The sequence below is a fragment of the Carassius auratus genome, chromosome 13, assembly GCF_003368295.1.
Source record: "Carassius auratus strain Wakin chromosome 13, ASM336829v1, whole genome shotgun sequence".
Taxonomy (NCBI): domain Eukaryota; kingdom Metazoa; phylum Chordata; class Actinopteri; order Cypriniformes; family Cyprinidae; genus Carassius; species Carassius auratus.
In genome coordinates, this window is record NC_039255.1 from 11,406,409 (window position 1) to 11,424,589 (window position 18,181).

The 18,181-nt window shown below is 36.2% G+C and overlaps 2 protein-coding genes across 2 annotated transcripts; both read left to right on the plus strand.

Moving 5' to 3' along the window:
• Positions 1-8,269, plus strand: LOC113112649 (protein Wnt-8b-like). Its single transcript, XM_026278398.1, has 6 exons — positions 1-1,048; positions 1,657-1,690; positions 3,019-3,157; positions 3,809-3,934; positions 4,705-4,847; positions 5,783-8,269. Exons 1-6 carry the CDS (start codon positions 978-980, stop codon positions 6,344-6,346), a joined length of 1,077 nt encoding a protein of 358 aa, XP_026134183.1. The 5' UTR covers positions 1-977; the 3' UTR covers positions 6,347-8,269.
• A 2,796-nt stretch (positions 8,270-11,065) lies between these two features.
• On the plus strand, positions 11,066-17,484 carry LOC113112650 (hypoxia-inducible factor 1-alpha inhibitor-like). The gene is made up of 8 exons (XM_026278399.1): positions 11,066-11,471; positions 12,954-13,204; positions 13,384-13,532; positions 13,943-14,088; positions 14,665-14,771; positions 16,587-16,650; positions 16,745-16,855; positions 17,301-17,484. The coding sequence occupies exons 1-8, from the start codon at positions 11,286-11,288 to the stop codon at positions 17,355-17,357; spliced, it is 1,071 nt and encodes a 356-aa protein (XP_026134184.1). The 5' UTR covers positions 11,066-11,285; the 3' UTR covers positions 17,358-17,484.
• The last annotated feature ends 697 nt before the right edge of the window (positions 17,485-18,181 follow it).

The following is an 18,181-nucleotide window of genomic DNA, read 5'->3' on the forward strand; positions in this document are numbered from 1 at the left end:
TAGCCTATAATCTACTCCCATTCAAATAGACCAAACGGGATTTAGAAATTAATTTAGAAATCTTTTTACGGCGGCAAATTCGTTTTACATCAATCTCATGAAAGCCTTTCAGAAACATCCCTCTGGAATCTCCCAAATAACTTTCCTAATCCTAATTTGCACACGAGAAGATACGCGGACGTCAAAGATGCAGAACCTAAAGGTCATGAAGGGTCAGCTAAGGACTAAACTGAGAGAAAAGGTAAAACAACACTCTAAAAAATGGCATAGCCTAATTCCTGCTGTTTATTTGAATCTAATTAAACTCATCGCGCGCATGGATTAAGCTTAGCTGCTTTGAAATAATAAATTTAACGGAATCAGCGAAAATTATTTATTCCAATAAATGTTTAAACTATTTTTACTGAATCCAATTTATTAGCCTTTCTTTGTCGTATTTAAACGTGGCTTTAGCGGATCCTGGCTAAATTGGTAGATTAAATCTATGCTTATAATAGTATAACTTAACTTAAACGCTACAAAGAACATGTCTTTTGATCCAGCAGATAATATCAGTAATCCCTGAGTTTGATCAGCCACTACTGTAGCCTATCAAACCCTTTAATGCAGCTCTTGAAATTGAGTTTTAAGGCACAACCTTAGAGATGCCATCCTAATTTCATATTAATTCACTCCAACTGTTAGCACGCAGGGAGCTCTTTCCAGCTATTTGTCCTGGAGGAGCCCAGGGTGCCCTTTTGATCATTTCAATCTCTCTCTGGTACAATAGTTCTGATTGGCTGAACGAGTAAGAAAAGGGAAAATCTTTAATTAAGCAGATAATCTCTTGTTGGGATGAGAGGAGCTCCATTTCAGAACCCCCTTGGCTCACACATGAGACCCCCAGCCTCTGAATCCTGGATGTAGGTTATATAGAGCTCTTGCAGACCCCTCTGCTTTACAAGGTGAAGAGAAGTCTGCCAGTCGCCTTTCTCAGGATGTTCATGCATTTGGAGGTTTATTATTACGCTTTCATCCTGATGGCTCACATGAAGTCTTGCTGCAGTTGGTGAGTTCAGCGTTTTATTGTTCTTTAAGCAGACGATGTTGATGCTAAATGTAGCATATTTATATCGAGCGTTTACATTCTGTGTTTATCTCTGGATCTCTGTCTGGATTAAAAAAGTCGGAATGAAACAGACACTCCAGCTCATCAGTTCCCATAAAGACGCGTTGAGCCTCGTTTCATTGGTTAGAGGAAAAAAAGCGAAACGCTGTGTTCTCATTTATAAACTTTTAATTATATATATATATATATATATATATATATATATATATATATATATATATATATATATATATATATATATATATACCTTTTTTTTACCAAAGAAAATTTGTATGAATGTATGTGTGTGTATATATATGTATGTATGTATGTATGTATTGTATGTGTGTGTGTGTGTGTATGTGTGTATGAAACTCCAATGAAACCTTTTATTTTGAGACTGTAATTTCCATATGAACATGTGGTTGAGATCAGTAAACTATGTAATTAGATAAAATGATTTTAATTAAAAAATGATTTTTTATCAATGTGAAGCTTTACTTGTAATTTCATATGGAATGTATACAAGTTATGGGTCAGCTGACTTATTAGGCTGCTCTGTCTTCCAGGTCAGTGAATAATTTCCTGATGACTGGCCCAAAGGTAAGCCAACATCTTTTGATCTGCTTTGCTGATCTTTATCAGGAGAGAGAAACTTCAAAAAGTCAAAATCATTAATGGATTCGGGTAGTTAATGTTTGACGGTGACCCTGTGATCACAATGCAAGCAAGTGGAGAATTAAAAGCTGATAGCAGCACAGGTGCTGTATTTCTTGAACGTGTATCTTCTGTGGATTAGGTATTACTTGCTGCTTGGGGTGGACTGGACCATATAGCTTTCACACACTTCAGTTCATTCACTATGTGAAGTTGTGAGGACTTTTACTGAGTGGCAAGGGAAGGGGCCTTTGGTGGGTGGTCATCATTAGCAACCCAGCCGCCTATGAGAGCACTTGTGGTGCTCTCTCTTCTAAACCACTTGAGACATATTAGATTGTATAAACCACAGTTTCACAGCCACATAGACCCTTTTTGTTTACTTTTTGTGTGCATTTCTTGTGGAACCAGGAAAAAAAATGTACCCCAATATTTATAATATTTAAAACTTAAATATTAATTGTAAAATTATTTAAGGAATAATGCTATCATTTTTAAGCTATTATTATTATTATTATTATTATTATTATTATTATTATTATTATTTTTAAATAAATAATTGTATAAATGAATATACAGCAAACATACATTTTACACCACTTGGGAACCATAGGGAAACGTTTACCCTATTTGTAACAGAAGTAATGGTGTCATTTTGGTGCTCTTTTTAAGCATTATTTTAGTATCAGTTAGATAATTTTATGATTTTTTTATGATTTTTTATGTAACTTTTGTTGAAGTTTCAGTATTTTTGTTTTTATCATTTTTTATTAGCCTTTGATTTTCAATATGTCTACATAGTTTTATTATTATTTCAGTTTTAGTTATTTTAGTACATCAAGTGAAACTAGTTTAAAATGAGAAATATTAAAAGATTTATATATATATACACCTTTTAATTAATATTTTTATTTCAAATTACAAAAAGTGTTTCTTTTTCTTTAATTAACTATAAATCCCCTTTTTCAGCATATAATTTATTAATTGAATGTACAGCAAACAATAATTTTACATTGTAGAACCACAGGGAAACGTTTGTTAATATTTACAACTTTAATACAACTTCTAAAATGATTTAAATAGACATAATGGTGTCATTTTACAGCTTTATAATTTTTTTTTGTAACATACAGGTGCATTTTTATACGAACAGTGCAGGCTGAGAATTAAATCTAATATTATCAATAGTTTTAGTTACAGTGTGTTTTGTAAACACGTGATATTGAGCCTTTATTTCATCCCAAATCTTTTTGGTGTGGTTTGCATTATTTCAGGCCTACTTGATCTACTCCAGCAGTGTGGCCGCAGGAGCTCAGAGTGGGATTGAAGAGTGCAAATATCAGTTTGCGTGGGACCGCTGGAACTGCCCAGAGAGGACTCTTCAGCTCTCCACCCACAGTGGACTCAGAAGCGGTGAGAACTATGACCTGTGCTCTATCCATGTTTTATGTATATCATGCTTTCAGGTTAAATACATATATTTTAATAGAATAAAAGTACAAGAGTGTGTGTTATGCATACTGTGTGTCAAATCCCATCTGTATCGATCACAGATACATCACTTAAAACAAACACAACAATCCTGTTTAAACCACAGAGAACCATCTCCCAATGTTGATGTGCCTGAACACTGCATTCTTGAGTCAATTAAACCTGGTCTGTTAATAGGCAAATTGAAAAGCCACCAAGAGTATATTGTGCACCAGAGTGAGTGAGTGAAATGGACGCCCTCTCGAGTCAAAGGGTGTGGGTCAAAGGTTTACCTCAGACCCCTTTCATTAGGCATTCCTTAAGTGCCAAAGAGGGGACCTGTCGCAGGCCAGTGCCGACCCCAGACCACCAATGTCTGAGAGCAGACCAGCAGCGCTACTGAAGCACGGGGAATAAGAGTCAAAAGCTATCATTACTGAGATGGATGCTAAAGATTTGAGTAAATCATCTAATGAGAATGAAAATCAGTGATGTTGAGTGCTTGTATTTTCATTAGCCTAGGCCATTATATTTCATAGACAATAAAATTCATTTCCACAGCATATTTATTTCATCTGTTATTTCTAATCACAGCAAACAGAGAGACAGCGTTTTTCCATGCCATCAGCTCTGCTGGAGTCATGTATACCCTCACCAGGAACTGTAGCCTCGGTGACTTTGACAACTGCGGATGTGATGACACAAGGAACGGCCAAAGAGGTGCTAAACTAAATCTCAAAATAGATGGAAAATCAGTCAACATTAAAGGGATATGTTGTGATGCGCATTTAAATATACTGTAATTTTAATGTGGAAAAAATCACTTACTAACCTTTTCTGTGTAAAGATATATTCAATATAACAACTTTTGTTTCCCTGACTTTCTAACTGTAATCCCAAATGATCCCAAGAATGATGAGAACAACATTACAGCTAAAAAAAAAAAAAAAAAAAAAAAAAAAAAAACCTGGATTTTAATTCAAGTACATTTATTTATAAACTACTATTCAAAAGTTTGGAGACAGAATGATTCTTTTTTGTTCAACAAGGCAGCATTTATCTGATCGGAAAACAGTAATACTATTAATACTGTGAAATATTATTATAATTTAAAATAACTGCTTTCTATGTCAATATATTTTTAAATGCCTCAAATTTTCTCTTTTAAATTCTCCAGTATTTGGCTCTATTTTAAGTGTGTTCTCATAATCTTTATTTTGTTTTTTTGTAAGGAAAAGGAAAAGTGCAAATTATTTTTGAAGCAATCAGTATTGTTTCATAAATGCTGTTAAAACTGAACAAAAGTAGTTCTATAAAAGTATATGCCACATTTATATATACATTTATATATGCCACATTTATATATAATATAATATAATATAATATAATATAATATAATATAATATAATATAATATAATATAATATAATATAATATAATATAATATAATATAATATAATATAATATAATATAATTCTGTTGTCATGTCAGGTGGTCAGGGATGGCTATGGGGAGGCTGCAGCGATAATGTTGGATTCGGAGAGGCCATCTCCAAGCAGTTTGTGGATGCTCTGGAAACTGGACAGGACGCACGAGCCGCCATGAACCTGCACAACAACGAAGTAGGACGCAAGGTATATGAAGTTTTTTGGGCTGGTCAGGGCCAAAAAATTGAGTCATTTTGAATCATTTCTCAGTGCTTCTAATGATAGCTTACCACCCAAGAGTTTCATTCACGGCTCTATAAGCAAGGTGCCACTCGTTCTCCCAATAGAGTGTGCGCTGTACCAGAAGGGCCTATTTACAGCCTGTGAATGTCCTTTATGACAAGGCCTTAACTTGAGATTCTTGGGATCAGTGGTGCAAGCTTAATTAGACGACCTAGGGGTCCACACATTGCAAAGGTTCTGTATTCTGTTGCTTCCCAAATAAGTGTTTAGTTTTATTCTTGCAATAAGGATCTTACATTTATGTCAGTCTTTGTTGTACTTGAGAGAGCCACGGGGATCACAGCCATGTGGCTCAAGTGCTCTTTGTTTATCCTGTCTGTGCCCCGTCTGCAGGTTTTGTCAATTCATTGGCACCTGGAGCATCATTGTAACTGAAAAAATGTGAAAGAATTCTTTTTCACTTCCTTCTCAATGGCCTTGCCACTGGGTCTGCCTATGACAGAAAACATGTCGACAATGGCTATGCAAAATAAATACACCCCTTTCCTGTGCCGAACAATCTAGCTCGATGTGAAACCGTGATTCTGCGTCTTACGCGAGCGAATGAGAAAAGAGGCGTTCCTTTTTAAAAGACAGCTGTTTGTTTCAGCCGAAGTCAGGAATTATTGTACGACCACCAAGAAAAGAGAAAACCCAGACTTGAACCTTGAACCTCTTCCTCTTAACTCACAGTTTCCCTCTGTTTGTTTAAGTGGATGTATAGGGTGCCTACTAAAGAGCGCATTGTATATTTTGACTGATGAGTTCAGTCCTAATTAGAATGTTTTGAAACATGAACATTTGCCTCTAGAATGCATGAATGACTGAGTTCTTTAACGCGAGATCCTCTCTTCAACCAGGCAGTGAAAGGAACCATGCAGAGGACGTGCAAGTGCCATGGAGTGTCTGGCAGCTGCACCACTCAGACCTGCTGGCTGCAGTTGCCAGAGTTTCGAGAGGTGGGTAACTACCTAAAGGAGAAATATCACAGGGCCGTGAAAGTGGACCTGTTGCGTGGCGCGGGCAACAGTGCAGCCAGCCGCGGCGCGATTGCGGAGACCTTCAGCTCAATCTCGCGCAAAGAGCTGGTGCACTTGGAGGATTCCCCTGACTACTGCTTGGAGAACCGCACTCTGGGCTTGCCAGGAACAGAGGGCCGCGAGTGCTTGAGAAAGGGCAAGAATCTGAGCAAATGGGAGAAGCGTAGCTGCAAGCGGCTGTGTGGAGAGTGCGGTCTGGCTGTGGAGGAACGCAGGGCCGAAACCGTGTCCAGCTGCAACTGCAAATTCCACTGGTGTTGCGCTGTAAAATGCGACCAGTGCCGCAAAATTGTCACAAAGTACTACTGTGTGAAGAGAACCAAACGGGTCAAGAACGATAGTGCCAGCCGTAGGAAAAGCTATCGGTTGAAGAAGAAGCACTAGAGATGCCATGAAGTGTTTGTTACTGTGGTCCAGAAGTTAAGCAGATGTTTTTACATCCTGAGCTTGAGAATGAACTGAAACATCCATCTGAATGCTTTAGTGAACACCTACACTCTTAAAAATAAAAGTTCTTCATTGACATATATGGTTCCATGAAGAAACATTAACATCTATTTTTTAAATTTTCTTCATACTAAGAAAAACTATGGGTCTTTTAAGAATTGATCACTGAAATGTTCTTTGGGGAAGCAAAATGGTTCTACTATGGCCTTGCTGCAAAAACAAAACAAAGCAAAAAAAAAAAAAAAACCTTTTGGAACCATTATTTTTAAGAGTGTAGATCTCCAGGAGGAGACTTTAAATGCATATTTGATCTGTATTATTTCACAATTACTCTCGTATATATTTGTAAGATAGCACTGAACACCACATCTAACCAATATATAGCACAAAAGGCTGTAAATAACTTTTTCATTCACCAACAGGGATGTACTTCGATGGATAATGTATTTGGAGTTTGGAATTCATTTTAAAGGGGTTTTGAATTCACGATCTGGCCACTTCTCCAGCTGCCGTGAGAATCAGTTCTTGCCTAATTGTTTCTTGTCTGCTTCTATCAATTATAGAATTCTGACAATAGTTTCACCCTGATACTGTATATGAACTGTAAATAAGAGGAAGCACTTTGTATATTGTTTATTTATTGCACAGATACTATAGTGCTGTTTTTCTATGATAGTTTCTTTCTCTGTTTTTTTTATTACATAATTAAAGATACATAATAATATCTTCTTTTAAAGTTTTCATCCATTTAGATTAGCTCATGCATCTTAGCATGAATTAACTGAGCCACGTGTTGTTGTGTGACGTTAAGCATCATCTGCTAATTTCCTGTGCTCGGAAAAATAAATGTGCTTCACAATAATTACATTTTAAGTATAAAAAAAAATGAAAGTCCATATCATAAATCCCACTTATTGTAAAATCTAATTATTTAGTGTAGACTGCTGGTAAGACCTAATGATTTCTTTTTCGTTGGTATATATATAGCTCTTTTCTTTCTGTATTTTTCAGCTTGATGTCTCATAACCCTGGGGCAGAGAGACAACAAGAGAGCATTTAATTATAGTCTTCCTTCCTTCACGCCTCTCTCAATTTCTTCTTCACACATGCCTCCTTTTCTGTTTTAGTAATCCTCAAAGCACTCCCAGTGCTTTGCGCTTGGATGTTTCTTTACTGTTTAAGACTAGTTTAATTAACTTTGTTGAGACAGAGGAAAAACATGAACCAAGTCGCCCCACAAATCATCTACCATCTAATTTTGTATGCTAATCTCCTTTTTCATGCCGCCATCTCGGGAGGAAAAAAAAATATTGTTGGGAAAACTTCATGTAGCCTGTGTTGGGCTTCCTGTGGATGTTTTATTCCAGGCCCACCTATTTGGCTCTTTTCAGTCTTCTAGGGCCTTCCTTTGCTCGATTTAACAATGAATGCGAGCTAATCAGCTCCCTCGGAAATGCACTGCTGCTGAAGACGCTAATCCCCTTCTCCTCCTCCTTCAATGGGCTGTCGCCTTCAAAAGGACTTTGGGAAAAGGCTTTGCATGGATTCACACTGTTTGCTGAATAGAAGTTAGTTCAAGTATTGTACCCAAACAAGTAGGGTTTATAAACAAATACTTGCCAGCTACCGTCCCATCGGTGAAAGTGCCAGTCCTACAGTAAAACACAAACTGTGTTCCTTTAAAAGTTGACTAAAAAAAACTAATTAAATCTCAATTAATTGGTGATAGCGTGTTCTACTGTGCTTCTGTGGTTTCACTGAAGCACCTCATTGATATCTTATTCACGAAATCAAGAAACTCCCCTTGACACCATGCTAATTATGCAAAGATGAAGTGAATTCCACCTATTTTTTCCAAAACAACCGCCATACACAACCTTTAGTTTTCTAAGTTACCCAATGAAGGCAACTGACTGTTACAGATATATTAAATTATATATTAAATTGAAATGTGCATTTTGAAATTCACATTCCAATTTCGTTTTATATGAATTCAGTCAGCATAAAATGACCCCCCCTCCCCACCAAAAAGGAAGAGAACTTCAATTTTTTTTATGGATTCACATGATAGCAGGGTCCCGACTGGAAGGCTGGACTTGCCATGGATAATTTTCAGTGGGGCATGAGTTTAAGGGGGCTGAGAGTGAGCTGACACACTGGAAGAGAACAAGATTAGACTTTGTCATGTTTGGCATTTCTCATGTCAGCTATGTTGTCTGATACATGGGAATTAATAGCAGAGAACATTATTTTATATTGAAATGTGTGTTGTTGTTTTATATATATATATATATATATATATATATATATATATATATATTTTAAAAAATTAAATCGGAATACAATATTTTATGCTTTATTGTTTTTTTGTGGAAATATGTTTAGCAGATTGACTGATGGCCATATGCTCTCATAGCACATATAAATGATGAAATAATTCACAGAAATTAGGGAAATTACATTTAATGGCTCTGAAAAACCTTGACTAATGGGATTTATGACTTAAGTCATCTGGGGGAAGAACAGCATGGGTCAGCATGGGTGTTAGTGTAGCGGTGGGTGGGAAAAGACTGTTTGTCTTCTCCCTTTGACATTCCCCTAGTTTTGTACACCAGTTGGTTTACACGACTTTCCGATTAAAATATACAGTCCAAATCATAGCTCAAATATTTAAAACATTGTGCAGTACAACATTCATCGTGGTTAATCATTTGATACCCCAAAATTTGACAGCATTTTTTTTTACATTAACAACTGCTTTTTGAGAAATATTTGCATTTTGCACAATTTGAGAACAACCTGCAATATCCTATATTTCAAGGTCACTTCTTAGTCCTATTTGAAGTTAACAGGAGTTAACTTTCAGCCATTGCAAGAAAGGTTGGTCATTCCAAATCTGTGATTTCTCGAATATTGCAGTGTATCAATGACATAAAAGTCCCCCAAAAGGCAGGTCATCCATCCATGTAAGAAAAATGCACGAAAATACAGGATGATACGAAGACTCTCAATGGGAAATCGCTTCAACACCACAGCTGGAATTGCTTGCCAGTTCAGTGCTGAACTTTGTTTAAGAGTTGAACTGAAAGTGCACTCTGCAGTGACCAAAACTTTCATCAGAAAGAATCAAATGGCTAAGCTCTGTATGGACAGAGGAGAACATGGTCCAAAGTTCACTTTAGTGATGAGAGCAATTTAAATTTATTTAGGTCTGAATGGGAAACATTTTGTTTGGCGCCAAACTGGGAAAAGAAGTCAGTAAGTCAGTAAGTCGTGAAGTCGGGAAGTCGTGGCCTAATGGTTAGAGGGTTGGACTCCCAATCGAATACCTATATGCTAATATTCCTTCAACTTTTGAGTATGAAGAGGGACAATATTTCAGAAAAAAAAACAAGTATTTATAGATTGTTTTCTAACTTTGATCTGTAGCTGTAGCTCCATCCGCTGGTGAACTGATTATTGCCACAGACAAGATTTCAAGTTCATAACCGTGAGTGATTTCAAGCTTGAGGTGCTCCATAGTCCTAAAATCCAGAAGAGAATTAGCATTTTAGAGCCAGAGACAACCCTATGTATATATTTACTTTATAATGTAATTTATAAAAAAGCAAAATAGGATCTATGGGTATCATTAATAATACTTAAAATACTATTATAAATCAAAAGGAAAATGCATCCGTCTTGTCTTAGATTCAGACTAGGCCAAAACAAAAAACCAGCATGATATTGTACACAGCTTGATTTTCCCGGACGAGTTTTGGCGCCCTCTGGAGGTTACCTGTATTTTACAAGAAAAGCATCTGTGAAAGCTCAAGGGAAAAGTGAAAGAAAAAAAAAATAGATTTGATAACACAGTTTGAAATGGTTACTTTGTGTCACTTTTAATACAGCGTACAAATTACCCATCTGTCACAACAAGAGGAAGTAGTGACAGGTGATATGGTTACAAGTAATCCAGGTGGTAGTATGTTCTAGTGTTGTATCTTGACTCAGATGTTTTTTTCTGTTGCCTAATCAGAAAGCATTTCTATTCATGTGATGCATAGTGCGATAATAAAAACACATGATTTAATCTACTAGAATATTCTTAGCCCATTATGGCCGACCACGAATTGCAGTCAGTTGTCCAATATCCCCATCTACTGTTCAATCCGCACTCCGGCTTTTTTTTGAGGACTTTTTAGATTTTTTGGTGTGTTAAAAGTGTTTTAATATTATACTTAGCATGTGAATTGAAACAAGAATTTTGAACCTGTTCAGATTTCTGTTTTGGAAGTGTATGGAAATGAGCGTAGGTTTAAATTGAATTATATGGTGCTCATTTGCATATTCGAACACATTTAATATTTTTTAAATACAAAACGATTGGCTTAATGTACTGTGATCAATCAACTGAGGAAGTATGGTTATTAGTTGTTTTTACCCAATCAGCTGTGTTGTCTTGCCTACTAAAGGACCATAGTTCATAGTTTTCTGAGCTGTGCTCTTTCGTTTCACGTCCCATTCCTTACTACCCTATAGGTTTTATTCTGCGAATTGTTTTGAAGATTGACATATTTGTAATAGTTTCCTTATTGCTCACCCACTCATTTATAAAGAACAGCGTCCAACGGTTTAAAGACTTGTATTTTGAAGAGAAAAAAAAACACTTCCGGTGGGTGTTAAGAAAGCTTCGAGGGTTTGTCTGTTTTCATCATGCTGCTTGTATGACTGCGAGGGTTGCTCCGTTCGGTTGATCGCTGTTCGCGGTTCGCGGTTCTCGCGCTTCTCGCGCTTCTCGCGCTCGCTGCTCCTCTCTCTGCTTAACGGCTGTGCCGTACACCCTCGTGCGACTTTACTGTGAAGTAACAGCAATCCTCTGGCGCACTTAGAGGACATGGCAGCCGCGACCGTGGCTGAGGCGGACCCAGCAGAGACCGATGGAGCTGCCGCCGCCGCCTTCACAGATCTTCGCGACACAGGCTGGAATGAGTCGCAGCTTCGACAGTATACTTTTCCAACACGACAGATACCGCGATTATCCCATACAGATCCGCGTGCCGAGGTCCTCATCAATAACGAGGTAACATTAACATGTTTGCAAATTTATTCTGCATCTTTTCGAGTGCGACAGATGACTGGAGATTCGTTTGGATGGGTGCAAGGTGCACTAAAATGAAATGCTGATTTAACCAAACTCAAACAGCACGCTATTAAACACATTTGTCTAATAGGACAAAACACAGATCGTGCTGGGATTATTGCTGAAACTTCTTAATGTGTTTGACAGAGATCCTTTAAGTAACTTGGGTCAGATCCCAATAAGCAGACAAATTTGATCAGTTATAAATAAGTTTATCCCTTAGTTACAACATAGTTCGGTTTGTAACTGCCATTTTAAGTTATGTTTTAAATGTAGATTAGTAAATTAGTAAACGGTTCGGTATTTATAATTTCTACATAACGTGAAAAGTTCGCGTTAACTTACATTATCTCAGTTAGATATCGCAATTTAGTGCATTTCCTAAAACAGTTTGTTTACGTTTTAACTAGATGTTATAATATATATAGCATTTATTTATATTATTTAATGATAGATCAGACGTATACACATTTTATAGTGTTTTTACACGGCCTAGGGAGGGAGTGGTTCCCGAACCAAACAGAAAGGAAAAGTATTAAAACAAAGTAGAAAAATATCTTATCTTATAAATTAAAGTATAATCAAAGTCTTAATCTGTACACAGAAACTACTGTGGTAGTGGGCTGTAATGAGAGCAGTCGAAGCACGTTGTTCATGTTGTGTTGATTGCTGTCTCCTGTAAACAGTGACAGTGAACAATTTTAGCTGTTTACGAGAGCAATCGTTAGAATTCTTTTAGAATTAATGATTTTTTTTAAAGAATGTTATATATATATATATATATATATATATATATATATATATATATATATATATATATATATATATATATAAACACGAGATCAGGATCATTCCTGAATCATAGTTCAATACTAAGTTGTTTAATAATTTTTATTTAATACCATGTATGTATTAGTAATTTACATTTAAAAGTCTTTGGCGTTGCATGGTGGTTTGTTCCTGTAAGTTAGCGGTCGTCTGGTGTAGCTGCAGCGGAGCGCGAGAGCGTGGATTGTTCAATGCGCGTGCTGGAACAGTCTACGTTCTTCTGGTCACGTAGCACTTGCCACTTTTTTTATGCTGCTGCATCAGGATAATTCTGTCAAATAAACGGCGAGCATTGGAGGGGTCGCTGTGGCTGCACGACTCGGAGCGTATTTTTGCAGTTCGGTTTAATGTAGTATTTAAGATGTTGTATAAATATTTGCGTTTGAATGCAACCATGAGTGTGATAGTGTGTTTGGGTCTGCAGGAAACATGCAGCAAAGTTAAAGGTGATTGCGCTTACAGAATGATGAACAGAAACTAAGAATGACTCACCAAAAATAGCATTCATATATATTACATATCTGTTGTTTTTAAAACCATTATGTCTGACTGATTAATCTTCTAAGTAAATAAATTTTTCTTTTTCTTTTGTAGGAGCCTGTTGTATTAACAGACACCAATTTAGTATATCCAGCTCTAAAATGGGACATACCCTACTTGCAAGAGAACATTGGAAATGGGGACTTCTCTGTTTACATAGCAGAAAATCACAAATTCTTGTATTATGACGAGAAGAAAATGGCAAACTTTCAGGACTTTGTACCCAAATCTCGTCGAATAGAGATGAAATTTTCTGAGTTTGTGGACAAGATGCATCAAACAGAGAAACAAGGTGGAAAAGAAAGGTGAATTTTTTTATTTTTTAAAGTGAAGGCACATTGATTTGTAACTATGTTTGCCATAAAAACAAAGACGGTTGCTCTGTCTTTTTTCAAAAATTCTGATAGGTAGAATTGCATTTTGAAGTTAGATTAAATTTGTGACATTTTTAATGTGTGAAATGACATTGCTGTGTAATTTGTAGAGTGTACTTGCAACAAACTCTGAATGATACAGTCGGCCGAAAAATAGTGGTGGATTTCCTTGGATTCAATTGGAACTGGATTAACAAACAGCAAGCTAAACGAAACTGGGGACCGCTGACCTCAAATTTGCTGCTCATAGGCATGGAAGGTATACAGTTTCAGTGCAACTTATTCTCTATATCATTTATTGGCATGATTAGTTAAAATATAATGATTGGCTTTTCCTCTTGAAAACTGTCAAACAAATCCCTTTTCTTTTTTTTTTTGACTATCCCGGTTTTAATGCCAGTAGAAAGCTCTTTTATGAAGTTAATTCACTTATTCAGCAACATTGTAGAATTTAGAATTTTTATTGTTAATTATAAAAATCTTGTGGTGTTTATTTATTTCCTTGGTTTTTGTGTTTGTTATTTGTATTTTTGAAATTAAGTTTTTGCCTTGGAAAAAAGCCCACAGATGCTGACATGACATTAAATAAAATGATACATCTACTACTACTTGAAAATTGTCTACATTTAATTTGGTGCAGTAACCATCTAATTTTTTGTGTTCCACCAGGCAATGTGACACCAGCACACTATGATGAGCAGCAGAATTTCTTTGCACAAATCAAAGGACATAAGAGATGCATCCTCTTTCCTCCAGACCAGTTTGACTGCCTCTATCCTTACCCAGTTCATCACCCATGTGACCGACAGAGTCAGGTAGTGTATGTTTGATAAAACTCTAGACCAGCAGTTCTCAATTTTTGGTATGTGTGATTACCCCAGAAGTTTAGTCTGCTCTAATTTTTTTTTTTTTTTTTTTGCTGTATTATGTCTAGTAATCTATTGCATAGCCTACTTTGTACTTCAGCAATACAGCATGCAAACTAATGTTCAAGTTAACAATATTAACAAAAAAAGCTAAATATTATATTCATCAGTTTGTCACATGACTTTTTCCACTCCTCTACAATGAGTGGGCTGATTTGAGAGCAGTGAATGCAAAAACATTAAACAAACAGAGATGCCAGAAAATATGCTGATAATTGTGTTTGATTTATACTAGGTCTCAGAAAGCATTTTTTACAGATCTCAAGTTAGCAAAAACACTTCACAAATATTAATCTGCAGTTCTTCTCTCTATGTTGCTGGGATACCCAAATGGCCTCTAGACCGAATGTTGTACAAATGTTGTTTTTGGTATGAAAGGTTTGAGAACCATTGGCTGAAAAACTTTTTTCATACTCTTTAAGACTAACAATAAGATTTTTTATTTTATTTTGTTTGCATTCATAGGTCGATTTTGAAAATCCAGATTATGACAAGTTTCCTAATTTCACAAATGCTGTTGGATATGAGGCTGTTGTGGGACCAGGTGATGTCTTATACATCCCAATGTACTGGTAAGATTGCTTTCAAATACATGGAAAAGATTTGTCACAGTGATTACTTTAAGATGAAATGTGTAATTTTGCCAGTCTGGCTCAACCAAATGTGGAGTTTGATAAGGAATTATCTGTTTGACCAACTAAAGGCAAACAGGATGAGTGCTTGGGAAAAGCTGTTAGGAATATTCAGCAGGCCTCTGGCTTTCTTCCTCCATGGGCTGCTGACTTAGTTTCAAGCCTGTGAGAGTGACTCAGCCATGACGGCTTGGTCTTCCAACTCCTTGCTCCCCCTAGTCACTGGAGGGCAAAATGATGCCAACCAGCTGTGTAATTCTACAGTCCATCCTTTTTCCTCATGGCTGCCTGAGTGTGAACACCTTTCATCTTCTTTTAACCTAGTGTTACAGAAGGGCCTCCGTTTGAATTAGAGAGTGAACACCAGAATGTTGTACTGTTTTTCAAATGTTCTCAGACTTTCCTTGTGTGTGTATATCTGAACTCTACTCTGACACATGGACAAAGAGTGGTGCACGGGGCATCATGCTGCATATGTACTTAAAATCAGGCACACGTTTCAAAAGTGAAGCTTGTTGCCATGTAATGGTTCAAGTCTCTCAAAAACTTTCCTAGCAGGTTTTCATTAGCCGTGTAAAAGTGCAGTTTATATGTGTAAAGTGCACACTTTGTTAAGAGAACCATCACAGTTTGGCAGGTGTGGAAGGAATGTCCGGTGTGGGATTTGAATGGTTTTTTTAGTTTGACTTTCCTGCAGGCATGCTGCTCTTATCTAAATAGTCTTAAACATAAATAGCAAAGGAATGTTATTGTATGTAAAAAAAAAAAAAAAAACTAGGGATGCACGATAATATCGGCACAACATCGGTATCGGCCGATAAAAGCTTAAAATGACCATCATCGGTATCGGCCGATATGAATATTTCTGCCGATGAACCAAACCGATATTCTCCAAGTGAAATAATTGACCTGTTTTTCAGATGTGAATGTCTGTCTACATTTGTAAAATAATACATTTATGGTAGAATCAGTACAGAAGAGATACATGGATTTCTCTTTAGTGAAATTAAAGTTTAAATATATCAGGCGAAAAATTTGTATATATATCGATATCGGCATCGGCCAAAATTATTTTGAAAATATCGACATATCGAATATCGGCCAAAATCCAATATCGTGCATCCCTAAAAAAAACTATTCATTTTAGAATAGTTTTAGAATATTTAGTTCTAAATGCATTTTTATATGATTAAGGAATGATAAAGCAATCCAAAAATGGGGTGAACATTTAAAAAGTCAATTATTTAAATTCATAAAAATATATTGTTGTCCCCTACTGTTTAAAGGTTTGGGTCAGTAAGATTAAAAAAATGTTTTTGAGGGAGGTTTATGCTCTCTTAGGTTGCATTCATTTGATTATGAATTACAGTTAAGAACAGAAATTCTATGAAATAACTATTCAAAATAGTTTTTTTTGTCTGTTTTTATTTTTATATCATTTAAAATGTAATTGAATCCTGTTATGGCAAAGCTGAATTTTCAGCACCTTTACACCAGAAATCCTGCAGAAATCATTCTAATATGCTGATTTGGTGCTCAAGAAACATTTTCTTTTCTTTTTTTCAGGATTCTTTGATGAATAAAGAGTTCAAAATAACATAATTATTAGATATAGATTTATGCGTTTTTATAATTAAGCATTCTTGCTGAATATGTTTTATTATATCTTAATGACCCCAAAAGTTTTGCATAATACTGTATTGGTTTATGAAATTATCTTAAATGATAAATGTAGGCATTTTTCATTTGATAAAGGTGGCATCACATTGAGTCCCTGTTGAATGGAGGAGTGACCCTCACAGTAAACTTCTGGTACAAGGTATGCTTTTGCAGCACCATCTCATCCACTGTCTTATTTGTAAACATGATATATCTTAGCACCAATCAACCAATATTGTACAAAATATTTCCAGGGGGCACCCACTCCAAAGAGGATAGAGTACCCTTTGAAAGCTCATCAGAAGGTGGCCATAATGAGGAACATAGAGAAGATGTTGGGAGAGGCCTTGAGGGACCCGCATGAGGTACAGAGAAGTAGAACAGTCAATCAAAGCCTCTTCCGTTTTTAGGTCCTCAGATATGAATAATGCATTAAGGAATTCCCTGTGTATTTTGACCTTGACAATAACCCAATTACACGTATATTTGTGGCTAACCTGCTTTAAACCTGAATATAATTGTGCACGCCTACATTTGACTGTGACTAGAGCAAAAATGAATAACCTTTTTCTTCCACTACTTTAATTGTTAAATGTATGTTTGTTCAAAGACGGGGAATTCGCCTTTCTACAAATTAAATGAGAGCACGAATTCTTAAACTTTTAAGGTCATGCCTGGCAGCTGTTGTTTTTTAATAATTAAATATAGTTTTATAAAAAAAGGCACAAAAAACATACTGCATGTCATTTTGCTTCTCATATTCTAATGAGGTATTCAAGATTATTTTTTTTAAATCCCTGTTTTCAACAGGTTGGTCCGTTGCTGAACATGATGATCAAGGGCAGATATGATCATGGACTGAGTTAAAGGCCACTCTTTAGTGTGCTGCTAAGGTCTGTTTATATGTGTGTGTGGATATGAGTATATGCTTGTGTGTACATTCAGGCTGTTGAAAGAGGCTGTTGCCAGTGCATGGCAGTAATTTTGGAAGTATAAAGACTCCTGCCTTTTGTCTGCTTTCATTTACTTGGACCCATTATTAGCTAGTTCTGTGTTGGTGTTAAGAGGAAAACCACTGGTGAGGGAATCTTGAGTGGATCTCTCCTTAACAAGTCCTTAAATTCGTATGTGTGCAGCATTACATGCTAAAAAATAGACGAATGCATTAGCAGAGACTGTAAAGCACTTTTGCACCACCCAGAGCGCCTGGTTGTCAGGTTTTGTCCCATGTTGGGACAAAGAAGGTGCCATATGTCACGATTTAACTCCTGTGGTTCAGAGTCCGTGCAGTGAAACTGGCAGAGTGCCTCGAGCATAATTCCACAGAGGAGGATGATTTACAACTTTGAACCCTACGATCAGCTCATTGACGGTTTTAAACTGTTGATACATTTTATGATGTTTTTTTTTTTTTTGTGAGTTTGCTTTTGAATTTGATCTCATGGCTTAACCTTGTTTCTGTTATGATAGAGGTAATGCAGAATACAACGGTCAGCCACAATATGTTTTTACAACAAAGGATTTCTTATCCTTTGGTAGCTGACTCGCTGAATTAAAATGTTGAATTTTGTTTTTTTAGGTAAGTGTACTATACAGGCAATTGTTTTAGTTTCTGTTATATTTTCAATGAAACTTTTTGTGGTACCATTTCTGTATGGATTGTAACTTAGAATGAACTACACCTGCCAAGT